Here is a 24,954-nt window from a genome sequence, read left to right as displayed (position 1 = left end):
ATACTAATCACTGTATTTATCTGTGCTAGTCCCATTATCCCACATTTGATCCATGGTTCTCTCTGCTTTGCTATATGAAGTGTTTGCTTAGATCATTCTTCAATTTTGTGAGAGTATCTGTTTCTGTAGTTCCTTAGACACTGCATTCCAAATTCTGGCCACCCTCTGAGTGAAATATAATCCACCTCAGATCACCTCTAAACCTCCTATCCCTCACTTTATACCTATGGCCTCTTACTTAAGACAAACCTTTCCCCACCAAGGGGGAAGAAACCTCTTACTATCCACCCTACCTAACACACTCATAATTTCATAATTTCTATCACATCTCCCCTCGGGCTCCTCCGCCCCAGGGAGAAGAAACCCAGTCTACCCAAACAACAAAAATATTCTAATCCTGGCAACATACTGGCAAATCTCCTCCGCAAGTTCTCCAAGAAAATTACACCCCTCTGTAGTCTTGTGCTCAGAAATGAACACAGTACTCTAGGTAGGATCTAGCCAATATTTTATAAAGAAGCAACATGATATCCCAACCATTATGTTCTGTTCCTCAGCTAATGGAACCTGACATCCTATATGCCTTTCTCACCACCCTAGCTACCAGTGCTGCTACTTTCAGGAATCACAGGCTTTGTACCCCAAGGTTCCTTTGTACATCAACACTTCCTATGGCCTTGCTATATACTATGTGTATCTAACCCTTATTTGACCTTCCAAAACGCATTGCCGTGCATTTGTCAAGATTAAATTCCATCGGCCATGGCTCTGCCCAAGTTTCCTACTGATCCTCATCATGTTATAGCTTAACACAATCCTCATCACTATCTGCAAAACCACAAATTTTCACGTCATTTACAACTTACCTATCATTCCCCTACATCAATATCTATGTGGTTAATGTATATCACAAACATTAAGGATGCCAGCACTAATCCTCATGATGCACAATTAACTATGTTTTATCACCGGTGAATGAACTTAAGGAGACAGATTTTATTTTTATTCTCACAACCATCAGGGTGCTACAGTCTGTGTCAATTTTATTGACCATCTCACATCGTTCTTCAATTCCGCCTTCTTCATACTTACAGCTTTACTTCATACTTACAGCTGCTTTCCTGCCTGTGTCCAATTACTTCCCACTCTGTAAGCTTGCCAAGCCTGAAAACTGTTTATTCACAACATTACCTTCTCCAAAGTCTTGTCAATGTTTTCTCAAAATCTTAATGCTGGGAGGTACCAGAAGGCACAACAGCTGAAATGTGATGGACTGAAGAGTCACACTAACTGAAGCATTATAGGCAAACAGCCAGAAACTGACTGAACTGGCAAAGTTGAAACACGTGTTCTGGGGTCACTTTATGTCTATCCACATCCCTACACCTTTTACCTTGTAACATGCAGATGGAATTTCCACTTGGTGCAAGCTTTACCAGAAACTTCCTGAAGTAGAAGAGACAAAATGCAGCCACTTCTCCATTGGATTCTGCTCATTTCCCTTTGGAGTGGTATGAAGACAATACCACCACAATTGTCCGATAGAATTTTAGGATTACAGTGGCTAATTGGGTTATCAGTTAATCAGGGCAGCCACTTAGTTGGGAAAACACTTAAACAAAAACTAATCAATGAAATGTATGGGATTCCCTTTGTATATTTGGGACATTGTGCTACTTAATTGGACCAGGAAGCTGTTGCTGGACAGTTTCTATCTAGCGACAGGCATGTGCACGTATGAGGCCATTAGACACTACACCATGCTTAGAAGGAACAGTTTTTAAATAGTGCCAGATATGTCAGCTTCTGTTCAGAAAACAGTGATTTTTGTCACTGATAGTTGGTGAGAAATAAGCAGTAAGACAATTCAGAATTGCTCTGCCTGCTGCTGTTTGAAGCATTCAGGCTTAGAGATGTCACAAATGACCAGGAGTGAAAACGAAACTGTTTCACTACTTCAAGAGCTATGAAGAATTTGAAGGTATCAACAATCATCTTGAATGTTACAATGAAAATGAAGATTTGAAGTTTGCAATTGTTGATAGCATTGTATGAAGGTAGTCCATTATCTACACCAGGTGTCTGCACTGACTTTGTTTATTTACAGTCAATCAAAAGAATGCTGTAGTGTACAATGGATCAATTCCTCCATCAATAAATATTAGGAACTAATATACAGTTTTATAGTCACAAACACATGAGAATCTGTTGTTGCTGGAAGTCCAAAGCAACATACACAAAAATGCTGGATGAACTCAGTAGGCCAAGCAGCATCCAAGGAAAAGAGAAAACAGTTGATGTTTTAGTTCAAGACCCTTCATCAGTCCTGATGAAGGGCCTCAGCCTGAAACATCAACTGTTTGCTCTTTTCATGGATTATGCCTCACTGCCGAGTTCCTTCAGCATTTTGTATGTGTTGCCACAGTTTTATCATACTGTAGTTGTATTGAGAGTGTTCTAATTAGTTCTGTATTTCATTTAAATACATAATTTGTTAAACAGTAGTTTGTCTTTTTTTATACCTTTCTAACTATTTCCATGAAACTTCAGCTAATTGGGGCAGCCGCTTTATTGGGCCAAAAACTTCTGGTCCCAATGTGTCCCAGTTAACTGGACTCCACTATATAGAATTTCATGGCTCAAGCTCATGAAGAAATACAATTCTACAATTCACACATGTCGTTGGTCTCAGGACCTCAACACACACAATTGACAATTAGCTTTGAAGCGAGTGACTATATTTCACTATCCACTAATGCAGGTTGTACCATTAGGCAATTCCCATAATGTCAAAAGAGAAGCAACACTCACAACACGCTGGAGGAACTCAGCAGGTTGGGCAGCATCTGTGGAAACGATGAGTCGACGTTTTGGGCCGGAACCTGACGAAGGGTTCCGGCCCAAAACGTCGACTCATTGTTTCCACAGATGCTGCCCGACCTGCTGAGTTCCTCCCACGTGTTGTGAGTGTTGCTTTGACCCCAGCATCTGCAGAGTATTTTGTGTTTATGTCAAAAGAGAAACCCGATAATAATCCTGCATTGAAATTATAATCTTCTCCAGAATATGCAAAGCAAGAATCCTACTATCTAATGTACTTATATGTCCTTGATTATGGAACAATTAACATTACTCTTCTTACCAGGATTATTTTCTTTTCTCCTGAAATCCTGAAATCCATAACGTAGAAGTTAATTTGCTTAAGGAAAAATAGTATATCATTTTGTATAAATAACTATAGTAGGTAATAATAAATTTTTACATCATTAGATGAAGAATAAGTTCTATATTTTAAAATATAGCGTGCAAATATAAAACACAATGAAGAATTTATCACACAGTTTGGGGTCTCAGATTAGCAGTGTCTGAAGAGAACAGAATCACTCTTAGCCTAGCACAAAATTGATATATACAATTGAGTTAAGATGAATGGTTGAAATTTACTAATTTGGCAACTCCACCTAATTTCTCAAACTTTCTCCAGGAAAGCAAAGATACCTTGAAATAATCGTAGAGCAAGTGCTGTAGGCAGCACTGTTTTTTCCTCCTATGTGGAGAGTCCTTCAAATCATGTATGATCTACTTACGCTGTATACTTTATACTTTATTGTCGCCAAACAATTGATACTAGAACATACAATCATCACAGCAATATTTGATTCTGCGCTTCCTACTCCCTGGATTACAAATCGATAGTAAATATTAAAAATTTAAATTATAAATCATAAATAGGTAATAGAAAAATGGAAAGTAAGGTAGTGCAAAAAATCCGAGAGGCAGGTCCGGATATTTGGAGGGTACGGCCCAGATCCGGGTCAGGATCCATTCAGTAGTCTTATCACAGTTGGAAAGAAGCTGTTCCCAAATCTGGCCATACGAGTCTTCAAGCTCCTGAGCCTTCTCCCGGAGGGAAGAGGGATGAAAAGCGTGTTGGCTGGGTGGGTCATGTCCTTGGTTATCCTGGCAGCACTGCTCCGACAGCGGTGTAAAGTGAGTCCAAGGACGGAAGATTGGTTTATGTGATATGCTGCGCCGTGTTCACTATCTTCTGCAGCTTATTCCGGTCTTGGACAAGACAACTTCCATACCAGGTTGTGATGCACCCTAGAAGAATGCTTTCTACAGTGCATCTATAAAAATTAGTGAGCGTTTTAGGGGACAGGCCAAATTTCTTTAGTTTCTTCAGGAAGTAAAGGCACTGGTGGGCCTTCTTGGCAGTGGACTCTGCTTGGTTGGACCAAATCAGGTCGTTTGTGATATTGACCCCGAGGAACTTAAAGCTTTTGACCTGTTCCACTTGCGCACCACCTATGTAAATTGGGTCGTGCGGTCCGCTACTCCTTCTGAAGTCAACAACCAATTCCTTCATCTTGCTGACGTTGAGGGATAGGTTATTGTCTTCGCACCATGCCACCAGGTTCTTAATTTCCGCTCTGTGCTCAAATCCATTATTACCCGAGACACGGCCTACAATTGTTGTGTCATCAGCAAACTTATATATTGAGTTCGATGGAAACTTGGCTACACAATCATGGGTGTACAGTGAGTGCAGCAGGGGGCTGAGTTCACAGCCTTGTGGGGCGCCGGTGCTCAGAGTGATTGTAGAGGAGAGCTTGTCTCCTATTTTTACAGCCTGGGTCCTGTCTGTGAGGAAGTTGAAGATCCAGCTGCAGATCTGAATGCTAAGGCCCAGGTTCTGGAGCTTAAGAATCAGTTTATTTGGAATGATGGTACTAAAGGCAGGGTTGTAGTTAATGAAAATGAGCCTTACGTATGCGTCTTTATTCTCCAGGTGTTCTAAGGAGGAATGTAGGTCCAGAGAGATGGCATCTGCCATTGACCTGTTGCTCCGGTAGGCGAATTGCAAAGCATCGAGGTTGACCGGTAGTAATCAATGTAGAGAGAATGATTGAATTTACTCTTTAATAAATGTATTCCTTTCTTGAATGTTTATAATCCAAAGGTCTCTGGTTTCTATCTCTCATGGTCTTGTGGGGGAATGGGCTTGAGAGGAAGATATATCAGCCATGATGAAATAGCAAAGCAGACTCAATGGGCCAGATGATCTAATTCTGTTCCTATCTTTTATGGTCTTATGATCAAGTTCAAATTGTAAATAGCAGAAACTTAACAGAATGTGTTAAAGCATCTTAATCTAAAATGCTATTCTGCAATACAACTCTAACAGAGAAATATTTACAGACGTCCTACTCGTAACTCCTGTGATGTTACAACATCTTGATGGATATACCAAGCGGATTCATTATTTAGTATAGTAAAGACTGCAGAGATATAGGTATTGTTGTACTGTGAGCATTACTAAAAGTAAGTTAATACTAATTAGGATAATGGGGGGTTTCTACTTTCTTTCTTTTTACTTCCGGTGGGCTTTGTATATAGTGTGCCTGCCATGCCATACGGGTTGTGAAAGCCTCTGTACATACATAACGGTTTTGAAGTTCGACATAATGTTGTTTCTTTGGCATGAAGTTGTCGAGTGTGCCTTTTTCAAAGTAGAAGTTACCACAGGTATTATCCATAAAAACCAGACACGTCACCATTTGGATTTCTTCCAGCATTTCTGTTTTTGTTTCAGGTTGCAACATCTTCAGATTTATTTGTTTTCCAGGCCATGTTACAGTAACTTTGGGGATGAATAGAAGAATGGTGTCTGGAGCACTGAATATTTTTTATGTACTCTATGACCTGCATCAGTTTGCCTTCAGCATTTATAGAAAACAGGAGGGAAAATGTAAAGCCAAAGATGTAGGATATTTTTAACCTATTGCTGAACACAGAAGTCCTTTTGACTCTCCTCATTCCTATCTGGCAAAAGGGATGAAGTGATTCATATCAGTCCACACATTAGAATATAAGAGCATGAATCATCCTGCAGAATGTGAGCCACTTTAATAGGAAAAATAATAGTTCAGATCCACTCACACTAATTTTTGTCCCACAAATTATAAAGGCAAAATGTAGTCATAAAGAAAGGACGGAGGATCAAGAGTATTCAGCAAGACTGATGATTCTGTACCTCAAAGCAACACATACAAAATGCTGAAGGAACTCAGCAGACCAGATTTCCAGCAAATGCAGATTTTCTTGTGTTTATGTACTTCAAATCTGTTCATTATCTTTTCCCGATATCCTTTAGCATACAGTGCATAAAGAAAAAACACACAAACCCCTCCACAACTTGTACGGTAGTGGTAGTTCCAGAATTATATTGCACATTTTATTATACCTATATTTTGCATAATATTTCAATTACTGGCTGAGAATTTTGTTCCTTTGCTGCTGTCTCTTGATGTCCATGAGGTTGGCTGACTCTTATTCATAGAAAGTGATCCGATTAATTTGCATTGCATTTTTATTCTCAGATTCTAAAGCACAAAGACATATCATCTCCAAGCCATCGGTATATTGATAGTAAAGTTGTACGGACGAGAACTGAAGGCGAATGGCTTTCCTTTGATGTTACAGAGACAGTCAATGAATGGTTACTCCATCGAGGTAAAACCCTGTGGTTTTTATCTCCATTTAGGTACTAAAATTGCCTAAAATTATTTTTAAATAAAATTTTGATTCTGTAATATGTGTGTGGTAATATACATTTATTAATTTAATATTTTGTCTTTTGTAGAGAGAAACAGTGGCTTTAAAATAAGTCTACATTGCCCATGTTGCACATTTGTGCCTTCAAGTAATTATATTATACCAAATAAGAGTGAAGAGCTGGAAGTTCGATTTGCAGGTAAATGACAGTTTATAATGTTATAAAAGAAGTTTTTGTGACATTTTGGCCTATCATGGTCCACACTGCTTGATAATATAACTGGATAACTTTGGGTTCAGTTTCTGTAAATAAGCTATTTGTTAATTGATCCACATCTTTTGCCTTGTTGTTTTCATTTATCTCAATGTTGTATTATTGAAGCCAAAATTGCGATATCTGTATCTTGAATCAATATAGGTGAAAAATATCAATGGCATTTACTGGGAGACAATGGCATAATGTATTTCTCAATAGAGCTGGGAATGAGAGTGGAAAACAAATGTGTGTTTTTAAATTTTGAATCTAACTTTTGATGAAGGGTCAGAGGTAATGACAGAAAATCTACATCATGAAATTTCTTTCTTGGGTGTCACTTTTAAGTGAAATGAGCTAACTCCATGCTGTGAGATGCTCATAAACCTTGCCTTTTGTAGGCATTCATTAAAATACTTCAAATTTCTTATAGAAAAAGCAACATGTATGAATAATGACTTCAAAATGTTCCTTATCACAGTGATCAGGCAGATTGAGTCCACAGAGGAAATTCTCTTGATACCAAAATAGTCTTGACTTTTACATACATTTTAAAAACAGATCATTTGCACAGCTTAGAATTTTTATAAAATTCCCCAAATATTGATTTTGTAACTGTTTTGGGGCAAGGACATGCATTCTCCAATATCATCAACTATAACGTCTTAAAAAAGAAATGGATGATTAGTTTAAAAATGTTTTTGGAGACTGTGAGATCAAAGGTGAATGCTAATGGAAATAATTTTCTGTTTGGTTAATTTATTACCATTCTTTGTTCCTTTGATAAATAGTATTCGTTTAACACTTCATAGCATAACAATTTCAATTAAGCAAAACTAATGAATCAACTATGCCACTTAATAATAATGAGAAAGTGGTAATAAAAGGGGCTCAAAGCCAAAATAATATCTGTATATGAAAGCTTTAATATTCTTACATTTAAGAGGACCAAGTACCATATTTAAAAAAATAAAAAACACTTTGTTTGATGCCCAAATTGCAACTAAAACAATGTTTAGAAACTTAGTTCTTTCCTAAATCTTAATTTTATTGACCTAACCTCTCCCTATCATTGCTGGGACCACCACTGGAATTCAGGACTTTGAGCAGCTGTAACTGCACTTAGTACACCACCTCAGTAAAGTGCATTACAGTTGCTGGAAAAAATTGATCTTGCTACTGGAAACAGTAAGCATTCCAGAGATTCCTTAAGTTATCAGACCCTGGTTAGGTCATATTTATGGAATTTCACAGTAATGTTATATTAGATCTTTAAGTTCTAACAATAAAGAAAAGTATTTTAGTTACTATTGTGACACCAAAATCCGACTAAAAATCTAAGCACTCTGATCTGTGGCATTTCAGTGCCTTTCATTAGCATTATCAGTTTGTGAAATGAGAATTGTAGTGAGAACCTTAACACCGAAGGAGAGCTGAGAACCTAGGGATGAAGTGCCTCTGGTTTACTTTTATTTCAGGAGTTGTTATGGCAATCACTTTGAGAACTTTTACAGCTTGTGTTACCTCATAAATAGTGCATTTTACCCATTTAAAGCCTTCCTAAATTTGAGATAATGGGTTTTCTAAAAAGAAACACTTACACCCAGGGAAAATGGGGCCAATTTTCATGCTGGCCTCTGCTCCAGAACATGGCAAATTGTGGAGTGCCTGGTCTGTGGCTTGCATCACTTCAAAAGCACTGTATGGTCAGAATTGGTGATAGAAAGAGGATGATGATGCCAAATGCTGGGCTGGCTTTGGGGACCTTTTTTTAGCAACTAGTTGCTAAGAGGATAATTAGGCTTGAAAACCAAATTGGTGATTCAGTGAAAGGTAGGCACTGACCTTTTATCGATCTTTTGTTATCTAGTACCTCAGAATTATTAACCTGAAAGATTTCGGGTTCATTGTCAATGTCTTGGGGTGCCAGTAGAAATGGAGCCTCGGGTATGCAAGCACGGGTCACCTAATGTCTTAGGCTATGTCCACACTACGCCAAATAATTTTGAAAATTAAGCTTTTTCTCTTCATTTTGACCCTCTGTCCACACTAAAACGGCGTTTTCATCACCCGAAAATGGAGATTTTCAGAAATTGTCTCCAGAATGAATAAATCTGAAAATGCCTAATATCCGTTGCAGTGTGTACGTGGTAACCGGAGCTTTTTAAAACCACTGTCATGATGTGCTGGAACAGATGGCGACAGCGCAGCATTTGATTGTCTTCTTCTTCTTCTTATTATTATTATTACTACTTTATTGTCACCAAACAATTGATACTAGAGCGTACAATCATCACAGCAATATTTGATTCTGCGCTTCGCAGAAACTAACAATTTCAGAACAGACGGCAACGAGACTGAAGCCAGAAGAGTTAGAAATGTACTCACCAAATACTTTGACCCATAGCTTACTGAATAAATAAGTATTCTCACTTTGCCCTGTTTTCTGTCCTTGCTTGTATGAAGGTGGTTTCCCTATTTATGCAAGTACTTCTCTGACAATAGATGTGTAACAGTCTAATGTAACATTGTATGGAAATACAAGATAACACTGATGCAGACATGTTTTATACATTTAACAAGGTGCTTTATTAATGCAACAGAGTTAGTCAGTTTTTCAATGTTTGTCGTCAGCCGGGTCATACTGTCCGTGAACTCCCTGTCGGTTGCCTCCATACGCTCCAGTATTTGCTTTTTTTAGTTTTAAGTCCTCCTGCGCGAGAGCCAAGAGCAATTCCTTTTAAGTTTTTCTACTCTGTAACTGGACAAACGCGCACCAAGTATACTGTTTCCTCTTCGCTTGTTTTCTGTGTGTCCTGCACGTGCCCAGTAGAGGAGATTCGCCCAAATGTCTGTCTAATGTGGACAGAGATATTTTGAAAAACGCTTAGTGTGGACGCCTGTCGTTTTTACTCGAAACCGGCATTTTCGAAATTATCCGGCGTAGTGGGGATGTAGCCTTAAGCTACTTTTCTAACTCATTATTATGTACATGCTGAGCCTGCAGCTATCTTTGGTGCCAATGCCCATTGTTATGGAAATCTGATGTTAAATAAAAGCATTGGAATCATACATAGCAGAGGACTCAAACAGCTCCCTGAGGAGACTTCCCATTTCATTCCTTTCAAGAGTGGTTCTGTGCACCATCGTCAGAATAGAATAACAGATATATCCTTTGAACCATGTTTTTTTTAATTTGTTTATAATGAAAACAATGCAAATAGTAGAATGTTATCACCAGTGGAAAATCTACAGCTCCCAAAGGGCTGTTGCAGACATGGCCTGGGATAATGCTGATCTGAAAATACTGAAACTGAAAGCACAGAGTAGCATGAACCACTAAGAAGCTGGTTGGTACAAACCCAAGCATATCAACATTGATTTCTGTAAGTTTAGCTTGTAAGGCTAGTGGTGGATGGGTTGATAGGGAACTAAATTTTAGAACAACTTTTCATCTCATTCATAGCCATGATAAGCCGATATTATATCGTTGTCATTGATGAAAGATTTTCCATGAATTAAAATGCAGTTCACTTCTGTATTGACTTGCCTAGAGAGATCTGAGATCCCACCTTCCCTCCTACTTACAGCAGAACATTTATCTCAATCACTCAGCTTTTAAAGTCGGCAAGAAGATGGTAGTGCAACCAAGGAACCCTCTGGACTGGACATGACAGTGCTAACAGACTGAATTTTATCAATCAAGAGAAAATCTGCTGATGCTGGAAATCCAAGGAACACACACAAAATGCTGGAGGAACTCAGCAGGTCAGGCAGTATCTATGGAACAGTCAACGTCTCGGGCTGAGACCCTTCAGCAGGACTGGAGTAATAAAGATGAGGAGTCAGAGTTAGAAGGGAGGGAGGAAGAAACACAAGATGATAGGTGAAGTTAGGAGGTGGGGAGTGAAGTGAAGAGCTGGGAAGGTGATTGTTGAAAGAGATACAGGGCTGGAGAAGCGAGAATCTAATAGGAGAGGACAGAGGACCTTGGAAGAAAGAAGAAGTGGGAGGAGCACCAGAGGGAGATGATAGGCAGGCAAGGAGATGCGGTGAGAGAGGGAAAAGGAGATGGGGAATAGAGAAGGTGGGGCGGGCATTATTGGAAGTTCAAGAAATCGACATTCATGCCATCCAGTTAGAGGCTACCCAGATGGATGTAAGATGTTGCTTCTCCAACCTGAGTGTGGCCTCATTGCGACCATAGAGGAAGCCATGGATGGACATGTCAGAATGAGAATGAGGAGCAGAATTAAAATGGGTGGCTACTGGGAGTTCCCGTTTTTCTGGCAGAGCGTAGGTGCTCATTGAAGCGGTCTCCCAATCTCTATCAGGTCTCGTCGATATATAGGCGGCCATACTGGGAGCATCAGATACAATAAATGACCCCAGCAGACTGGCAGGTGAAGTGCCGCCTCACCTGGAAGGACTGTTTGGGGCCCTGAATGGTAGTGAGGGAGGAGGCATAGGGGCAGGTGAAGCACTTGTTCTGCTTGCAAGTATATGTGCCAGGAGGGAGATCAGTGGAGAGGGACAACTGGACGAATGAGTCGTGTAGGGAAAGATCCTTGCGGAAAGCAGAAAGTGGGGTGGAGTGAAAGATGTGCTTGGTGGTGCAATCCTGCTGGAGATGGCGGAAGTGCTCTCAGGAAGAGGTTTTCATTTCAGAACGAAGGAGATGTCCTTCAAAGAAAGGGGCTTCCCTTTCCTCCACCATCAGCACTGCCTTCAACCGCTTTTCTTGTGTTTCTTCCTCCCCTCCCTTCTAACCCTGACTCCTCATCTTTTTGTCTCCAGTCCTGCTGAAGGGTCTCAGCCCAAAACGTCGACTGTACTCTTTTCCATAGATGCTGCCTGGCCTGATGAGTTCCACCAGCATTTTGTGGGTGTTGCTCGTGGAAGCCTGAATTGTACAAATGGACAATCCCCATCTACCTCTAGGGTCATTCATTTCTCTCCCTCAGCTGTACTGAAACCAGTCAGAATGCACTCAGTATTAAAAGCAAGCTCAATGTTTGGAGAGTGCAGAATTCTGCAACATCTAATTTATATCCAAAAGACAGGTGAAATTTATTTCAAGTACAAACCCCATTTCCAGAAAAGTTGGAATGTTTTCCAAAATGCAATAAAAACAAAAATCTGTGATATGTTAATTCACGTGAACCTTTATTTAACTGACAAAAGTACAAAGAAAAGATTTTCAATAGTCTTACTGACCAACTTAATTGTATTTTGTAAACATACACAAATTTAGAATTTGATGGCTGCAACACACTTAACAAAAGTTGGGACAGAGGCATGTTTACCATTGTGTTACATCACCTTTCATTTCAATAACACTTTTAAATCGTTTTGGAACAGAGGATACTAACTGTAGTAAATTTGCAATTGGAAATTTTGTCCATTCTTGCTTGATATAAGACTTCAGCTGCTCAACAGTCCGTGGTCTCCGTTGTCTGATTCTCCTCTTCATGATGCGCCATACATTTTCAATAGGAGATAGATCTGGACTGGCAGCAGGCCAGTCAAGCACACGCACTCTGTGTCTACAAAGCCACGCTGTTGTAGCCAGTGCAGAATGTGGTCTGGCATTGTCCTGCTGAAATAAGCATGGACATCCCGGGAAGAGATGTCGCCTTGATGGCAACATATGTCTCTCTAAAATCCTAATATACGCCTCAGAGTCAATGGTACCTTCACATACATGCAACTCACCCATGCTGTGGGCACTGATGCACCCCCATACCATCACAGGTGCTGGCTTTTACACCTTTCGCTGATAACTATCTGGATGGTCGTTTTCATCTTTGGCACGGAGAACTCGATGCCCGTTTTTTCCAAAAACTAGCTGAAATGTGGACTCATCTGACCACAGCACAGGGTCCCACAGTCTTTCGGTCCATCTGAGATGAGCTCGGGCCCAGAGAACTCGCCGGCATTTCTGCATAGAGTTGATGTATGGCTTCCTCCTTGTGTAATACAGTTTCAAGTTGCATTTCTGGATGCAGCGACGGACTGTGTTGAGTGACAATGGTTTTCCAAAGTACTCCCAAGCCCAGGTGGCTATAATTGTCACAGTAGCATGACAGTTTCTTAGGCAGTGCCGCCTGAGGGCTCGAAGATCACGCGCATTCAACAGTGGTTTCCAACCTTGCCCTTTACGCACTGAGATGTCTCTGAATTCTCTGAATCTTTTCACAATATTATGTACTGTAGATGTTGAAAGACCTAAATTCTCTGCAATCTTGTGTTGAGAAATGTTCCTTTTGAACTGACTAACAATTCTCTCATGAATTTTGGCACAAAGAGGTGAGCCACGACCCATCCTTGCTTGCAAAGACTGAGCCTTTGATGGATGCTACTTTTATACCCAGTCATGATACCTCACCTGCTACCAATTAGCCTGCTTAATGTAACACACATAAAAGTTGCTGGTGAACGCAGCAGGCCAGGCAGCATCTCTAGGAAGAGGTGCAGTCGATGCTTCAGGCCGAGACCCTTCGTCAGGACTAACTGAAGGAAAAGTGAGTAAGGGATTTGAAAGTTGGAGGGGGAGGGGGAGATCCAAAATGATAGGAGAAGACAGGAGGGGGAGGGATGGAGCCAAGAGCTGGACAGGTGATTGGCAAAAGGGATAAGAGAGGATCATGGGACAGGAGGTCCGGGAAGAAAGACACGGGGGGGGGGGACCCAGAGGATGGGCAAGGGGTATATTCAGAGGGACAGAGGGAGAAAAAGGAGAGTGAGAGAAAGAATGTGTGTATAAAAATAAGTAACAGATGGGGTACGAGGGGGAGGTGGGGCATTAGCAGAAGTTAGAGAAGTCGATGTTCGTGCCGTCAGGTTGGAGGCTACCCAGACGGAATATAAGGTGTTGTTCCTCCAACCTGAGTGTGGCTTCACCTTTACAGTAGAGGAGGCCGTGGATAGACATGTCAGAATGGGAATGGGATGTGGAATTAAAATGTGTGGCCACTGGGAGATCCTGCTTTCTCTGGCAGACAGAGCGTAGATGTTCAGCAAAGCGGTCTCCCAGTCTGCGTCGGGTCTCGCCAATATATAAAAGGCCACATCGGGAGCACTGGACGCAGTATATCACCCCAGCCGACTATATACTGCGTCCGGTGCTCCTGATGTGGCCGTTTATATGGTACCCCATCGTACCCCATCTGTTACTTATTTTTATACACACATTCTTTACTCTCACTCTCCTTTTTCTCCCTCTGTCCCTCTGAATATACCCCTTGCCCATCCTCTGGGTCCCCCCCCCCCCCCGTGTCTTTCTTCCCGGACCTCCTGTCCCATGAACCTTCTCTTATCCCTTCTGCCTATCACCTGTCCAGCTCTTGGCTCCATCCCTCCCCCTCCTGTCTTCTCCTATCATTTTGGATCTCCCCCACCCCCTCCAACTTTCAAATCCCTTACTCACTCTTCCTTCAGTTAGTCCTGACGAAGGGTCTCAGCCTGAAACGTCGACTGCACCTCTTCCTAGAGATGCTGCCTGGCCTGCTGTGTTCACCAGCCACTTTTATGTGTGTTGCTTGAATTTTCAGCATCTGCAGAATTCCTGTTGTAGCCTGCTTAATGTGGAGTCTTCCAAACCGGTGTTACTTGAATATTCTGTGCACTTTTCAATCTTATTTTAACTCTGTCCCAACTTTTGTTGAGTGTGTTGCAGCCAGCAAATTCTAAATTTGTGTATATTTACAAAATACAATTAAGTTGGTCAGTAAAACTACTGAAAATCTTTTCTTTGTACTTTTGTCAGTTAAATAAAGGTTCACGTGAATTAACATATCACAGATTTTTGTTTTTATTGCATTTTGGAAAATATCCCAAGTTTTCTGGAAATGGGGTTTGTAATTAGGATACAGTGTATGGAAGATATTTTTGAAAGCCTTTTAGAGATGTGCTGAAGTTACCAACTTGCACTGAAATCTTCTCTAACTTGAGCTGTTGTTTTAAAGGAATTCCTGACAACTACCCAGGAGATTATTCTGGCGTGGATAAGGGAAAAAAGGGTAAGGACCATATTGGGAAGACAGCACATCTCCTCCTCATGCTATTACCAACCTACAGACTTGAGTCACAGCAATCTAGCCGACGGAAGAAGCGTGCACTGGATGCCACATTTTGCTTTAGGTAATATGTACATGCATTGCACTTTGCTCCATGTGTCTTTGGAAGCACAAAAATGCCTTAAGGTTTAAATCATTTATAACATGTAAAAGGCAGATAATGCTGTCCCCTCAATCTGATCTGATAGGTTGCTAAGTCTTTTAAGCCTTCATGCAAGTTTATTTTCCAAAGATATAAGGATATATTTTGCATTCATGAATATGATCTAGACATCAGGTAAATTAAAGTTACCATCTTAGTTACAAAGTACAAACTCTGTTCTCTGGTCACTGATGCCGTGCCCTCTGTCACCCACACCTCACAGCACCCACAGCTCATCTTTCTCCATCTCAACCACTGAACCACACTTTGTCCCCAGCCCTTTTATGAGTCATAGAGAAGTACAGCATAGAATCCTTCAATTTCGAGATAAACGCCCTGTCTGCCCTTTCTATAGCAGGCAGCTTTGATAGAATGGTAGGAAATAAAGTGTGGAAAAGCTTACCAAAGTAGGCAGTTAAATCTCCATCTTCAGCTCCTTCTTGCAGCCCAACAATTCGTACATTCTTTCGTCGAGACCTAGTTTCCAGGTCTATAATCTTATTTTGATATCTTTCCAAACGAGCTGTAGCTTCAGACAACTTTTGCTTAGTTATCTTCATTTCCTCTTCATGTGAAATAACTTGAGTTTCCAGGTCTTTAAGTTTTCCCAGAAATGACTTCATTTCATTACTATTCTGTTCCAGTTGGTCTTTAATTGATCCATTCTGATCCTTAATTGAATTGTGTCCGAACGATATCTTCAGCCCACGATGGCATTTCATCAGATCTTTCCTTTTGCACCTTTCCTTTCCCATTACTTTTATCGCTAGGTTCAGGTAAACTCTTCCCGCTTCTTGTAGACATGGACATATTGTTCCCCCTCAAGAATCAGCAAGTAAAAATTTTAAATTCAAAGCTTAAACTAGGGGGAGAGAAAGAAAACTAAGAGCAGCACAAATATACTGCTACTCCATTTGCAGACAGAGGCGGTCTTCGAAGTACAGCATAGAAACAGGCCCTTCAGCCCATCTAGTCCATCTCAAAACTATTTAAACTGCCCACTCCCATCAATCTGCACAGGGGCCCCCATATCCTTGCTATCCATGTACCTATCCAAACTTCACTTAAACATCAAAATCGAGCTCCCATGCACCACTTCTGCTGGCAGATCATTTCACACTCTCATGACCTTCTGAGTGAAGGTTCCCCTTAAAGTTTTCACCTTTCACCCTTAAGCCATGACCTCTGGTTGTAGACCGACTCAACCTCAGTGGAAGAAGCCAGCTTGCGTTTACCCTATCTATGCCCCTCATAATTTTGTATACCTCACAAATCTCCTCTCAATCTTCTGTGTTCTGAGGAATAAAGTCTTAACCTATTCAATGTTGCTGTATAACTCAGGTCCTCCAGAGCCAGCAACATCCTTGTAAGCTGTCTTTATATTCTTTCAACCTTATTTACATACTTCTTGTAGGTAGGTGACCAAATCGGCACACAATACTCCAAGTTAGGCCTTACTGGCATCTTATTCAACCTCAATATAACAACTCATCTCCTCTACTCAACACATTGATTTATAAAGGCCAATGTGCCAAAAGTTTCCTTTATGACCCTGTCGACCTGTGACACTACTTTCAATGAATTACGTACCTGTATTCCCAGATCTCTTTGTTCTACCACACCCCTCAGTGCCCCACCGTTCACTGTGTAAGATCTACACAGTCGGTCCAACCGTAGAGCAACACCTCGCACTTGTCTGCATTAAATTCCATCAGCCATTTTTCAGCCCATTTCTGGTGATCTGCTTGATCACAGATCCATATTCTCTTTAGCACAACTCTGATACCATTATAACACTGTCTACTTCTGTTCTCTTGTTTCCCTTTGGGTGAGATGTGGGGTGCATTTTCTAAGTTCAAAGAAAATTTATTATCAAAGTACATGTATGTTACTATATACAAAACTGAGATTAGTTTTCTTGCGGGCTTCTCAAAAAAACACAATAGAATCAATGAAAGATCACACCCAACAGGATTGACAAGCAACCAGTGGGCAAAAGACAACAAAAAATAAAAAGAAATAATGATTTTAAAAATACGTATCGAGGACAGTTGTGGTAACAGCTCAGTGATGGGGAAGTTATTCCCTCTGGTTCAAGAGCCTGATGGTTGAAGGTAATGGCTGTTCCTGAACCTGGTGATATGGGTCCTGAGGCTCCTGTACCATCTTCCTAATGACAGCAACAAGAAGAGAGCATGGTCTGGGTAGTGGGTGTCCTTGATGAAGGATGCTTCTTTCCTGTACAGCATTCCATGTAGATGCGCTCATTGGTGGGGAGGGCTTTATCCATGGTGGGCTGAGCTGCATCTACTACTATTTGTTGGATTTTCCGTTCAAGGGCATTTGTGTTTCCATACCAGGCCATGATGCAACCAGTTAATATACTCTCCACCACACATCTATAAAGTTTGTCAAAGTTTTCGATGTCATGACAAATCTACACAAACTTATAAGGAATTAAAGGCATTGAAACGCTTTCTTCATAATCGCACTTACATGTTGGGCCTAGGACAGATCCTCTGAAATGATAACACCAAGAAAGTTAAAGTTGCTGAGCCTCTCCATCTCTAATTCCCCCATTAGGGACTGGCTCATGGACATCCGGTTTCCTTCTCCTAAAGTCGATGACCAGCTCCTTGGTCTTGCTGACATCGAGTGAGAGGTGGTTGTAGCACCACTCAGCCAGATTTTCAATCTCCCTCCTATTTGCTGATTCGTCTCCACTTTTGATTTGGCCAATAACAGTGGTGTCATCAGCAAACTTAAATACGGCTTTGGAGCTGTGCTTAGCCTCGTAATCATAAGTATAAAACGAGTAGAGCGGAAGGTCACACACACAGCCTTGTGGTGCACCTGTGCTGACGGAGGTCGTGGAGGAGATGTTGTTGCCAATCCAAACTGACTGGGGTCTGCAAGTGAGGAAATTGAGGATCCAATTGCACAGGGAGGTATTGAAGCCAAGGTCTTGCAGCTTAATGGTTGGCCATAGTTTCATGATAATGGGGCACCCATTTTAGTGGGTTGCAGGAGATCACAGATACATGAAATTTGGTACAACATTGAATTGTGGAGACAGTTATCAAACACATATTAAATGCTGATCCTTTGAATCTGTTCTGCGATTCACATATCTCCTGTTGATGTGTGACCTATTTAGCCCTGTATACTTTAATAATTTAGAACAACAGATTTCAAATTAGGAATTGACCCCATGTCAATTGCCATTTGTGACAGAGAGCCTCAAGGATCTACAATACATTGAGTGCTCTAGTTTTATAAATCATATTGTCTAATTTTCATAGAACTCTGCACAGGCCTTAGAGTCATAGTGTCACAGAGGGAATATAGCACGGAAACAGGCCCTTCAGCCCAACTGGTCGATGCCAGCCGTAGCACCTTCCCTACTAGTTCCAGTTGCCCACATTTGGTCTATAACTGTCCAAGCCATCCCCTCCATGTACCTATCCAGATGCCTCTTAATTTTTGCAGTTGTGCCTGCCTCAACCACTTACTTTGGTAGGTGGATCCAGATACTCACTATTCTCTGTGAAAAAAAGTTTCACCTAAAACTCCGTTGCCCATGGTTCTAGCTGTAGCTTATTCTGCTTTTCATTTCATTTTCCTTTGTGGAACTCTATATAACTTATCACCATTTACAATGAAGCATTTCACATTCCCATAATTTCTCACTCTTTTATCATTTTTTTACTTTTGCTGGATTTGATGTTTACCCCGTATCATAATATATGGTCTCTAATGAAAAAGAGAATTAACTCTTTTTCTCATCATCATTATCTTTATTCTTCTATCATGCTTCAATCAAATGTATTTTCAGTTTTCTCCATTTTGGAGAATACACACTTTAAGGTATTTGTTCTAGATCTTCTCAGTAATTTATATTGTTTACTCAGTGCATGGTATCCGGTGAAAGCTCTGCTGATATAATGCCCTCAATCTTAATCCTCCCGTCAGACGGTTAAGTCCTAAAAAAGGAAGATTGTGTGGTGTTAGTTTATAAGGAAGGACATTTTGAGCTGTGTTACTATACTGTCTTGGCAAAGCTGGAGAAATCCCATCATTTTTTTCATACTTATTTTTATTTGGGTGACATTGTGGCATAGTGGTTAGCATGGTGACAGTGCAGCAACCAGGTTCAGTTTCTGCTGCTATCTGTTGCAGATCAGTACATTCTCCCCATGACTGCGGGGGTTGGCTCAGGGTGCTCCAGGTTCCTCCCACATTCCAAAGACATACAGGTTAGAGGGTTAATTGGTGACATTGGTGTAACTGGGCAACACAGACTCATGGGCCAGAGGGCCTGTTACTCTGCTGTATCCCTAAATAAAACAATGAAAATCCATTAAATTCCACCGCTGTCTGCAATTCGAACCTGACCAGAGGGCTTAAAAAGAGGATCTTCATAGCAGTCATAGAGTCCATTCTCACATACGGATGTGAGACGTGGACGCTCACCAAGACAATGCAAAAGTCTCTAGATGGTTGCTATACACGAATGTTCCGGATGGCTCATGACGTGAGTTGGCAACAGCACATGACGAACGTCGAGCTCTGTGTTGACCTACCGATGCTCACCACTAAAATCGAGGTGAGACGACTGCAACTAGCGGGGCACTGTCTACGCCACCCCGAGCTACCTGCCAGCCTAGTCATCATATGGGAGCCCAAACACGGGAGGATGAACACTGGGCGCCCTCCCAAGACTGTGGTCAACACGCTCCTAGAAGACAACGGCGCGACTAATGTAGATGAATTGAACACACTGATGAGGGAGAGGGAGAAGTGGAGAGTCCGTCATCGTGCCCAATGCCGTCCCCCTAGGCCTGAGTCGACATACTAGTAGTAGTAGCTGTCTGCAATGAGTATGTACAATCTCCCTATAACTGCATGCATTTCCTACGGGTGGCCTGGTTTCCTTCCACATTACAACGCTGTACCGCTTAGTTGGTGTAATTGGGCAGTGCAGGCTCAATTGGGTTGGAAGGTCTTATTATTGTGCTGTATCTCCAAATAAAATACAATAGATAAAATTAGCCATCTCCCATTATTCTTTCAGTTAATAAATTTAGATAGTAGTATGTTGGGTGTCAAAGGACAAACTAGGGTCTGTTATTAAATTTTGTAGGACCTCTGTGTCCCAATGTTTGATGTTTTTCTTGCTACCCTAGACTTCCCCAGTAAATATAGTGTTTATATTATACACTAAGTAAAGACTACAATTCCACACAGAATTTTCAATTTGTTAGCAAATATCTTTGTGTGCAGATTGAGTTCTCACTATAAATGGCAAATTCCATTTTAGCCCACTTTTTATAACTTGTATCTCCACTTTCAATTTCATCTACTCTCATTCCACTTGTTCAGCAAGAGTAGTGTTAGTAGCGGTTTTGTGGTGGGTTTGGATGACTGGGAATGGCTTCATTGTCTGGAGATGGCGTCAGTAACCTAGAGGGCGGGGAAATGGGTCCAGGAATGGGATAATGGATGAAGTCAGACAATTGGGTAGGGTAACTGGTCTAGTTAGGATAGGTGGTCAGAAGGTATGATTGGAAGTCAGGAATGTGGCGTTTATAGTTAGTGATGGCGTCTATGTTCAGGTAGTTGGGTCAGTGGTCAGGCAAAGTGTCAGACGTAGAGGATAAGTTGTGTTTGATTAGAAGACAAGTAGGCGGATGGGTGTGTGAATCGGGTGAAGTGTATGAACTCAGGGAGGTTAGGATCTGTAACTAGCATGTTGTGGCTCAGAGGGAGTGTCGGCTAAGTGAATCACCGAGAGGATGTTTGTTCAAGTAGGTTCCCTACTCCAACAGGGCACCTGCTCAGGGAAATTCCCCTTGGGTCACTTTGAAGTTTGTTCATAGGTACTGTTGTAACTGTCAACAATATCACTGGAAAAATACTGAAGCTAGTGTATATAGAAGTGTTTTATTCAGGTGAAACGAGCAGCAGGCATCAAGTTAGACTGTAAGATATAGGAGCAGAATTAGGCCATTTGGCCCATCAAGTCTGCTCTGCTATTTCATCATGGCTTATATGATTTTCCTTGCCTTGACCAATCAGGAATATTGAGACACTGTTGGAAGAAGAGGACTGCTCAACCTAATATTACATGACATTTTTACATGCTAAAGATCAAAGGTAACAGCAGGACAATTCTATAATTACAATGGGACAAAACTTCAAGATTCAGGGAAGTAGATTTAAGATGGAGATAAGGAGGAACTGCTTTTCCCAGAGAGTGGTGAATCTGTGGAACTCTCTGCCCAAAAAAGCCGTGGAGGCTACCTCAGTAAATATATTTAAGACAAGGTTGGATAGATTTTTGTAAGTAGGGGAATTAAGGGTTCAGGGGGAAAGGCAGGTAGGTGGAGATGAGTCCATCGCCAGATCATCCATGATCTTATTGAATGGCAAAGCAGGCTCGACAGGCCAGATGGCCTACTCCTGCTCCTATTTCTTATGTTCTTATGTATCTTATGCTTCCTTTGAGTTACATATAGTTTTCAAACAGTACCTTCTTTGTACCCACACTCCAGACAACCAAAATGAATATTAATTCTCACTGACCATAGGCCATATTCATGAATATGCAGGTATCTGAGGTCTAAATGGAGAGTTAGCAACACACACAAAATGTTGGAGGAGCTCAGCAGGCCAGGCAGCATCTATGGGAAAAAAAAGTAAACCGTCAATGTTCTGGGCCAAGACCCTTCAGTCCTAAGCTGAATTTTAAAATCAAGCTGCAATCCACATTCAAATCTGAAAAAAATGGCTGCTGTTGAACTTAATATTTGCTGTATGCCCTAACTCCAGAGTAGGTCATACCAGCTGCTGTGACTTCGTGTTTCAGCACTCCCAGTCTGCAGATAGATTGGGAGTACATCAGGACTCAAAGATTCAGAACAAAAGTCACAGACTTCATCATGCATGCATCTTACCATGAATTTGAATTACTTTTTATTTTTCAAACAGGTTACATAACACAGTACAGGAAAACTTGATGTTATGTGGTTCAATTTCTAGTAGCTATGCCAACAGTTGAGATTGTGTACGATCTGCCTGGATTCTTCAAATATGAATGTCCTAAATTAATAAAGTGCTACATTTAATACTAGATGTGGTAAACCCCTGAACTTCAATTGCACTTTTGAAAGAATTGATGAAAATCAGCTGCCTGAATGTTACAAACAAGGGAGCCAAGACGCACCCAGCAAGGTCACACTAAAGTAATCGAGATGATTCCGGCCAACACCTTGTATTGGAATGATACCATCTCCTTTCGTCTGTACTCTATGTTAATACAAAACACAAATTTCTTTACCCCTTTTTAATTGTAGCTAAGCACTGGATTGATAGTTTTATCATAATTTCCACAGCTGTAGATAATTATCCATTGTGTCTAAATAGATATAGGTAAAAATATGTATTTAAACTGATTTTGTTTTACATTTACTGCCGAATAATTGAGAGCACCTCTGAAGTTGTTTTACAAGCAACTCAGTATTATCAGTTCTTGGCAGATTGTGATGGGCAACAAATGCCAACCTTTGATCACACCCACATCCCAAGTGAAAAATGAATCCTGCTTTAGCCATACTCTTGCATGCTTAAAATTCTGGCTGTTATCAGGAAAACAGAACAGAAATTGAAAAGAAGAGAGCAACATTTTACATATTTCTGACATTTAATTGAGAATTTTTATTCATTGAACAGAAATTTACAGGATAATTGCTGTTTACGCCCACTGTACATTGACTTCCGAAGAGATCTAGGGTGGAAATGGATTCATGAACCCAAGGGCTACAATGCCAACTTCTGTGCTGGGGCCTGTCCTTACCTGTGGAGTTCAGACACTCAACACAGTCAGGTAAGTACCACCTTTGACAACATGACCATATTAACACCATTATATTAAACAGTTTTGATGTTTAGATCTTTTACAATATTGTTAATTGCATGTAATATCCAGTTTGATCTATTTATTATGCTGGAAAATAGCAGTATGTTATTCATTTTTTAAAATATTTTTTCAAAGAAAGTATGAACCATTGACATTAGTCAATAGAAGTATACAAGTAAAGATTATGTATTGTAAATGCTCTTTTATCTGCTAATGTCTGCACATTCGCAAGTGAAAAAAGAAAAGGTTGTGGTCTGTGCCATCTTTGCCTGATTCTGATGAGATTTCCGTAATTGGGAACCATTTGATACCTATGAATTTTATCATTTTCTGTTAATGCATTGTTCCATAAATTCCTTTTGAATCAAAATGTCTTTTGGTAAATTACAATAAATAGGACTACGTATTTATTTGACAAGTTACACCATGATATGGTTCATTCACTGAGTGAGAAAACACAAAAAGGCTGAGGAGGAAGGATGTGGGAGCTGCAGTCTTTGTCCCTGGCAGGGTCAGATTGTGGGCAGTTTGGGAAATGGGTCGCTGCTTCCACCAGTTACTCTGGGTTTCCAGGTTCTTTCGATGAAAGGACTCCAGGTTCATAATATCACCCCTAGTTGTCCACCTGATCAGTTTTTATAAAACCATTTTACAGCTAATAAACATAAATTCTAGGCAATTGAGCATTATCCCATGATAGCTCATTGCTGGGTAGAATGGTAGCAGTTAAATCTTTTGTGTCACCAAGGTTTCGCAAGACAGTCTGAGCACATTGAGGTCCCGAATGATATTAGAACATTTAAGTGCAGTCAGCCCATTATGCAATTTTTTTTGATGAAAATCTACTTGTGAGAAGAATCTATTAAGAGATATATCAGGGTTTTGTTTAATCTCTGGGAGGCATCCAAAATATTTACAGATGCCTAAAGAGAGCAAGCTGGTGTAACGGCAGCATTTTACACATTGCCATAGAATTATATTAAATACACCATGGCCATCTGGTTTGGGCTGGGTATCAACTAAAAATCAAGTGCCACATTTTTCTTGGAAGAAACATTACTGTAATGTTGCTTTATTAAGTTACAAAGCACAAAAACAATTCTCTTTTGCCTATTCAATGGAGCAGTGTTCAACAACTGTACCTTTCTTTCTCCCAGTTAGGCTGTGTTTGTTTAAGATATTTCTCAAGTGACTATTTATTCTTTCAGTCATATATAAACTTCCTACTAGAATGACCACAGGCCATATGACTGTTTTTTTTTCCTGAAAGATTACTTGGCAGACTAAAGGATGTTTTCTTTATTTCAGATACTTGGCCTGTACAACAATATAAACCCCGAAGCTTCCGCCTCTCCTTGCTGTGTTTCTCAAGACCTGGAGCCACTCACTATCCTCTATTTCATTGGCAAAAATCCCAAAATTGAACACCTTTCAAATATGATAGTTAAGTCCTGCAAATGCAGCTAAGAATGAATACATCCCTTGAAAATCCCAGGTTCATCAGTGTTAAACAAAAGAACAATACACGGTACTAGTTTGAACTATTCGGAAACTATTTTCTTGTTTAACTACCAACAGAAACAAAAGAAGCAAAAAATGTACATTGAAGGCTTTAATTCTATCCTTCACTTACTATTTTAGTGTGATAGATGAGACACAGAACCTTTAATTTTTTTAAAAAAATAAAACACTGGAAGAATTGTAAGTGTTAATATGTGAAATAAAAGGAGTCCCACTTAGTGGAAATGCTGTACAGGTCCCGTGCCTTACTTGATCTCTTGTGTATTGTTATGCAGTTGGCATCCTATAAAATTCTTTCTAAGGGCACAAGTATAATAAAATATATTGCTGATCTGTTCATCGAGGGATGTGTTATTGGGTCAATATGGCAGAATATGGCAAGAAAATTTGAAATCATTATGAATGGTCAAATATCATATTGGCTTGAAATGCTATCAGTAAGCACTTGGGCCTAAAAATCAGAGTGACAGGAGGAAGAAGGAAA

General features: G+C 40.5%; 1 protein-coding gene across 1 annotated transcript in view; it reads left to right on the top strand.

The window, feature by feature from the left end:
* tgfb2 (transforming growth factor, beta 2) overlaps nucleotides 1-24,695 on the top strand; it is a 69,059-nt gene extending 44,364 nt beyond the window's left edge. The window contains exons 3-7 of the mRNA XM_072265082.1: nucleotides 6,384-6,516; nucleotides 6,647-6,757; nucleotides 14,779-14,953; nucleotides 22,763-22,916; nucleotides 24,258-24,695. Of these exons, the coding sequence (XP_072121183.1) occupies nucleotides 6,384-6,516; nucleotides 6,647-6,757; nucleotides 14,779-14,953; nucleotides 22,763-22,916; nucleotides 24,258-24,416 (732 nt within the window). The 3' untranslated portion in view covers nucleotides 24,417-24,695. The remainder of the gene's footprint in view (nucleotides 1-6,383; nucleotides 6,517-6,646; nucleotides 6,758-14,778; nucleotides 14,954-22,762; nucleotides 22,917-24,257) is intronic.
* The last annotated feature ends 259 nt before the right edge of the window (nucleotides 24,696-24,954 follow it).

Source organism: Mobula birostris, chromosome 8 (assembly GCF_030028105.1).
Source record: "Mobula birostris isolate sMobBir1 chromosome 8, sMobBir1.hap1, whole genome shotgun sequence".
Classification (NCBI taxonomy): Eukaryota; Metazoa; Chordata; class Chondrichthyes; order Myliobatiformes; family Myliobatidae; genus Mobula; species Mobula birostris.
This window is presented reverse-complemented; position numbering and strand designations above follow the sequence as displayed.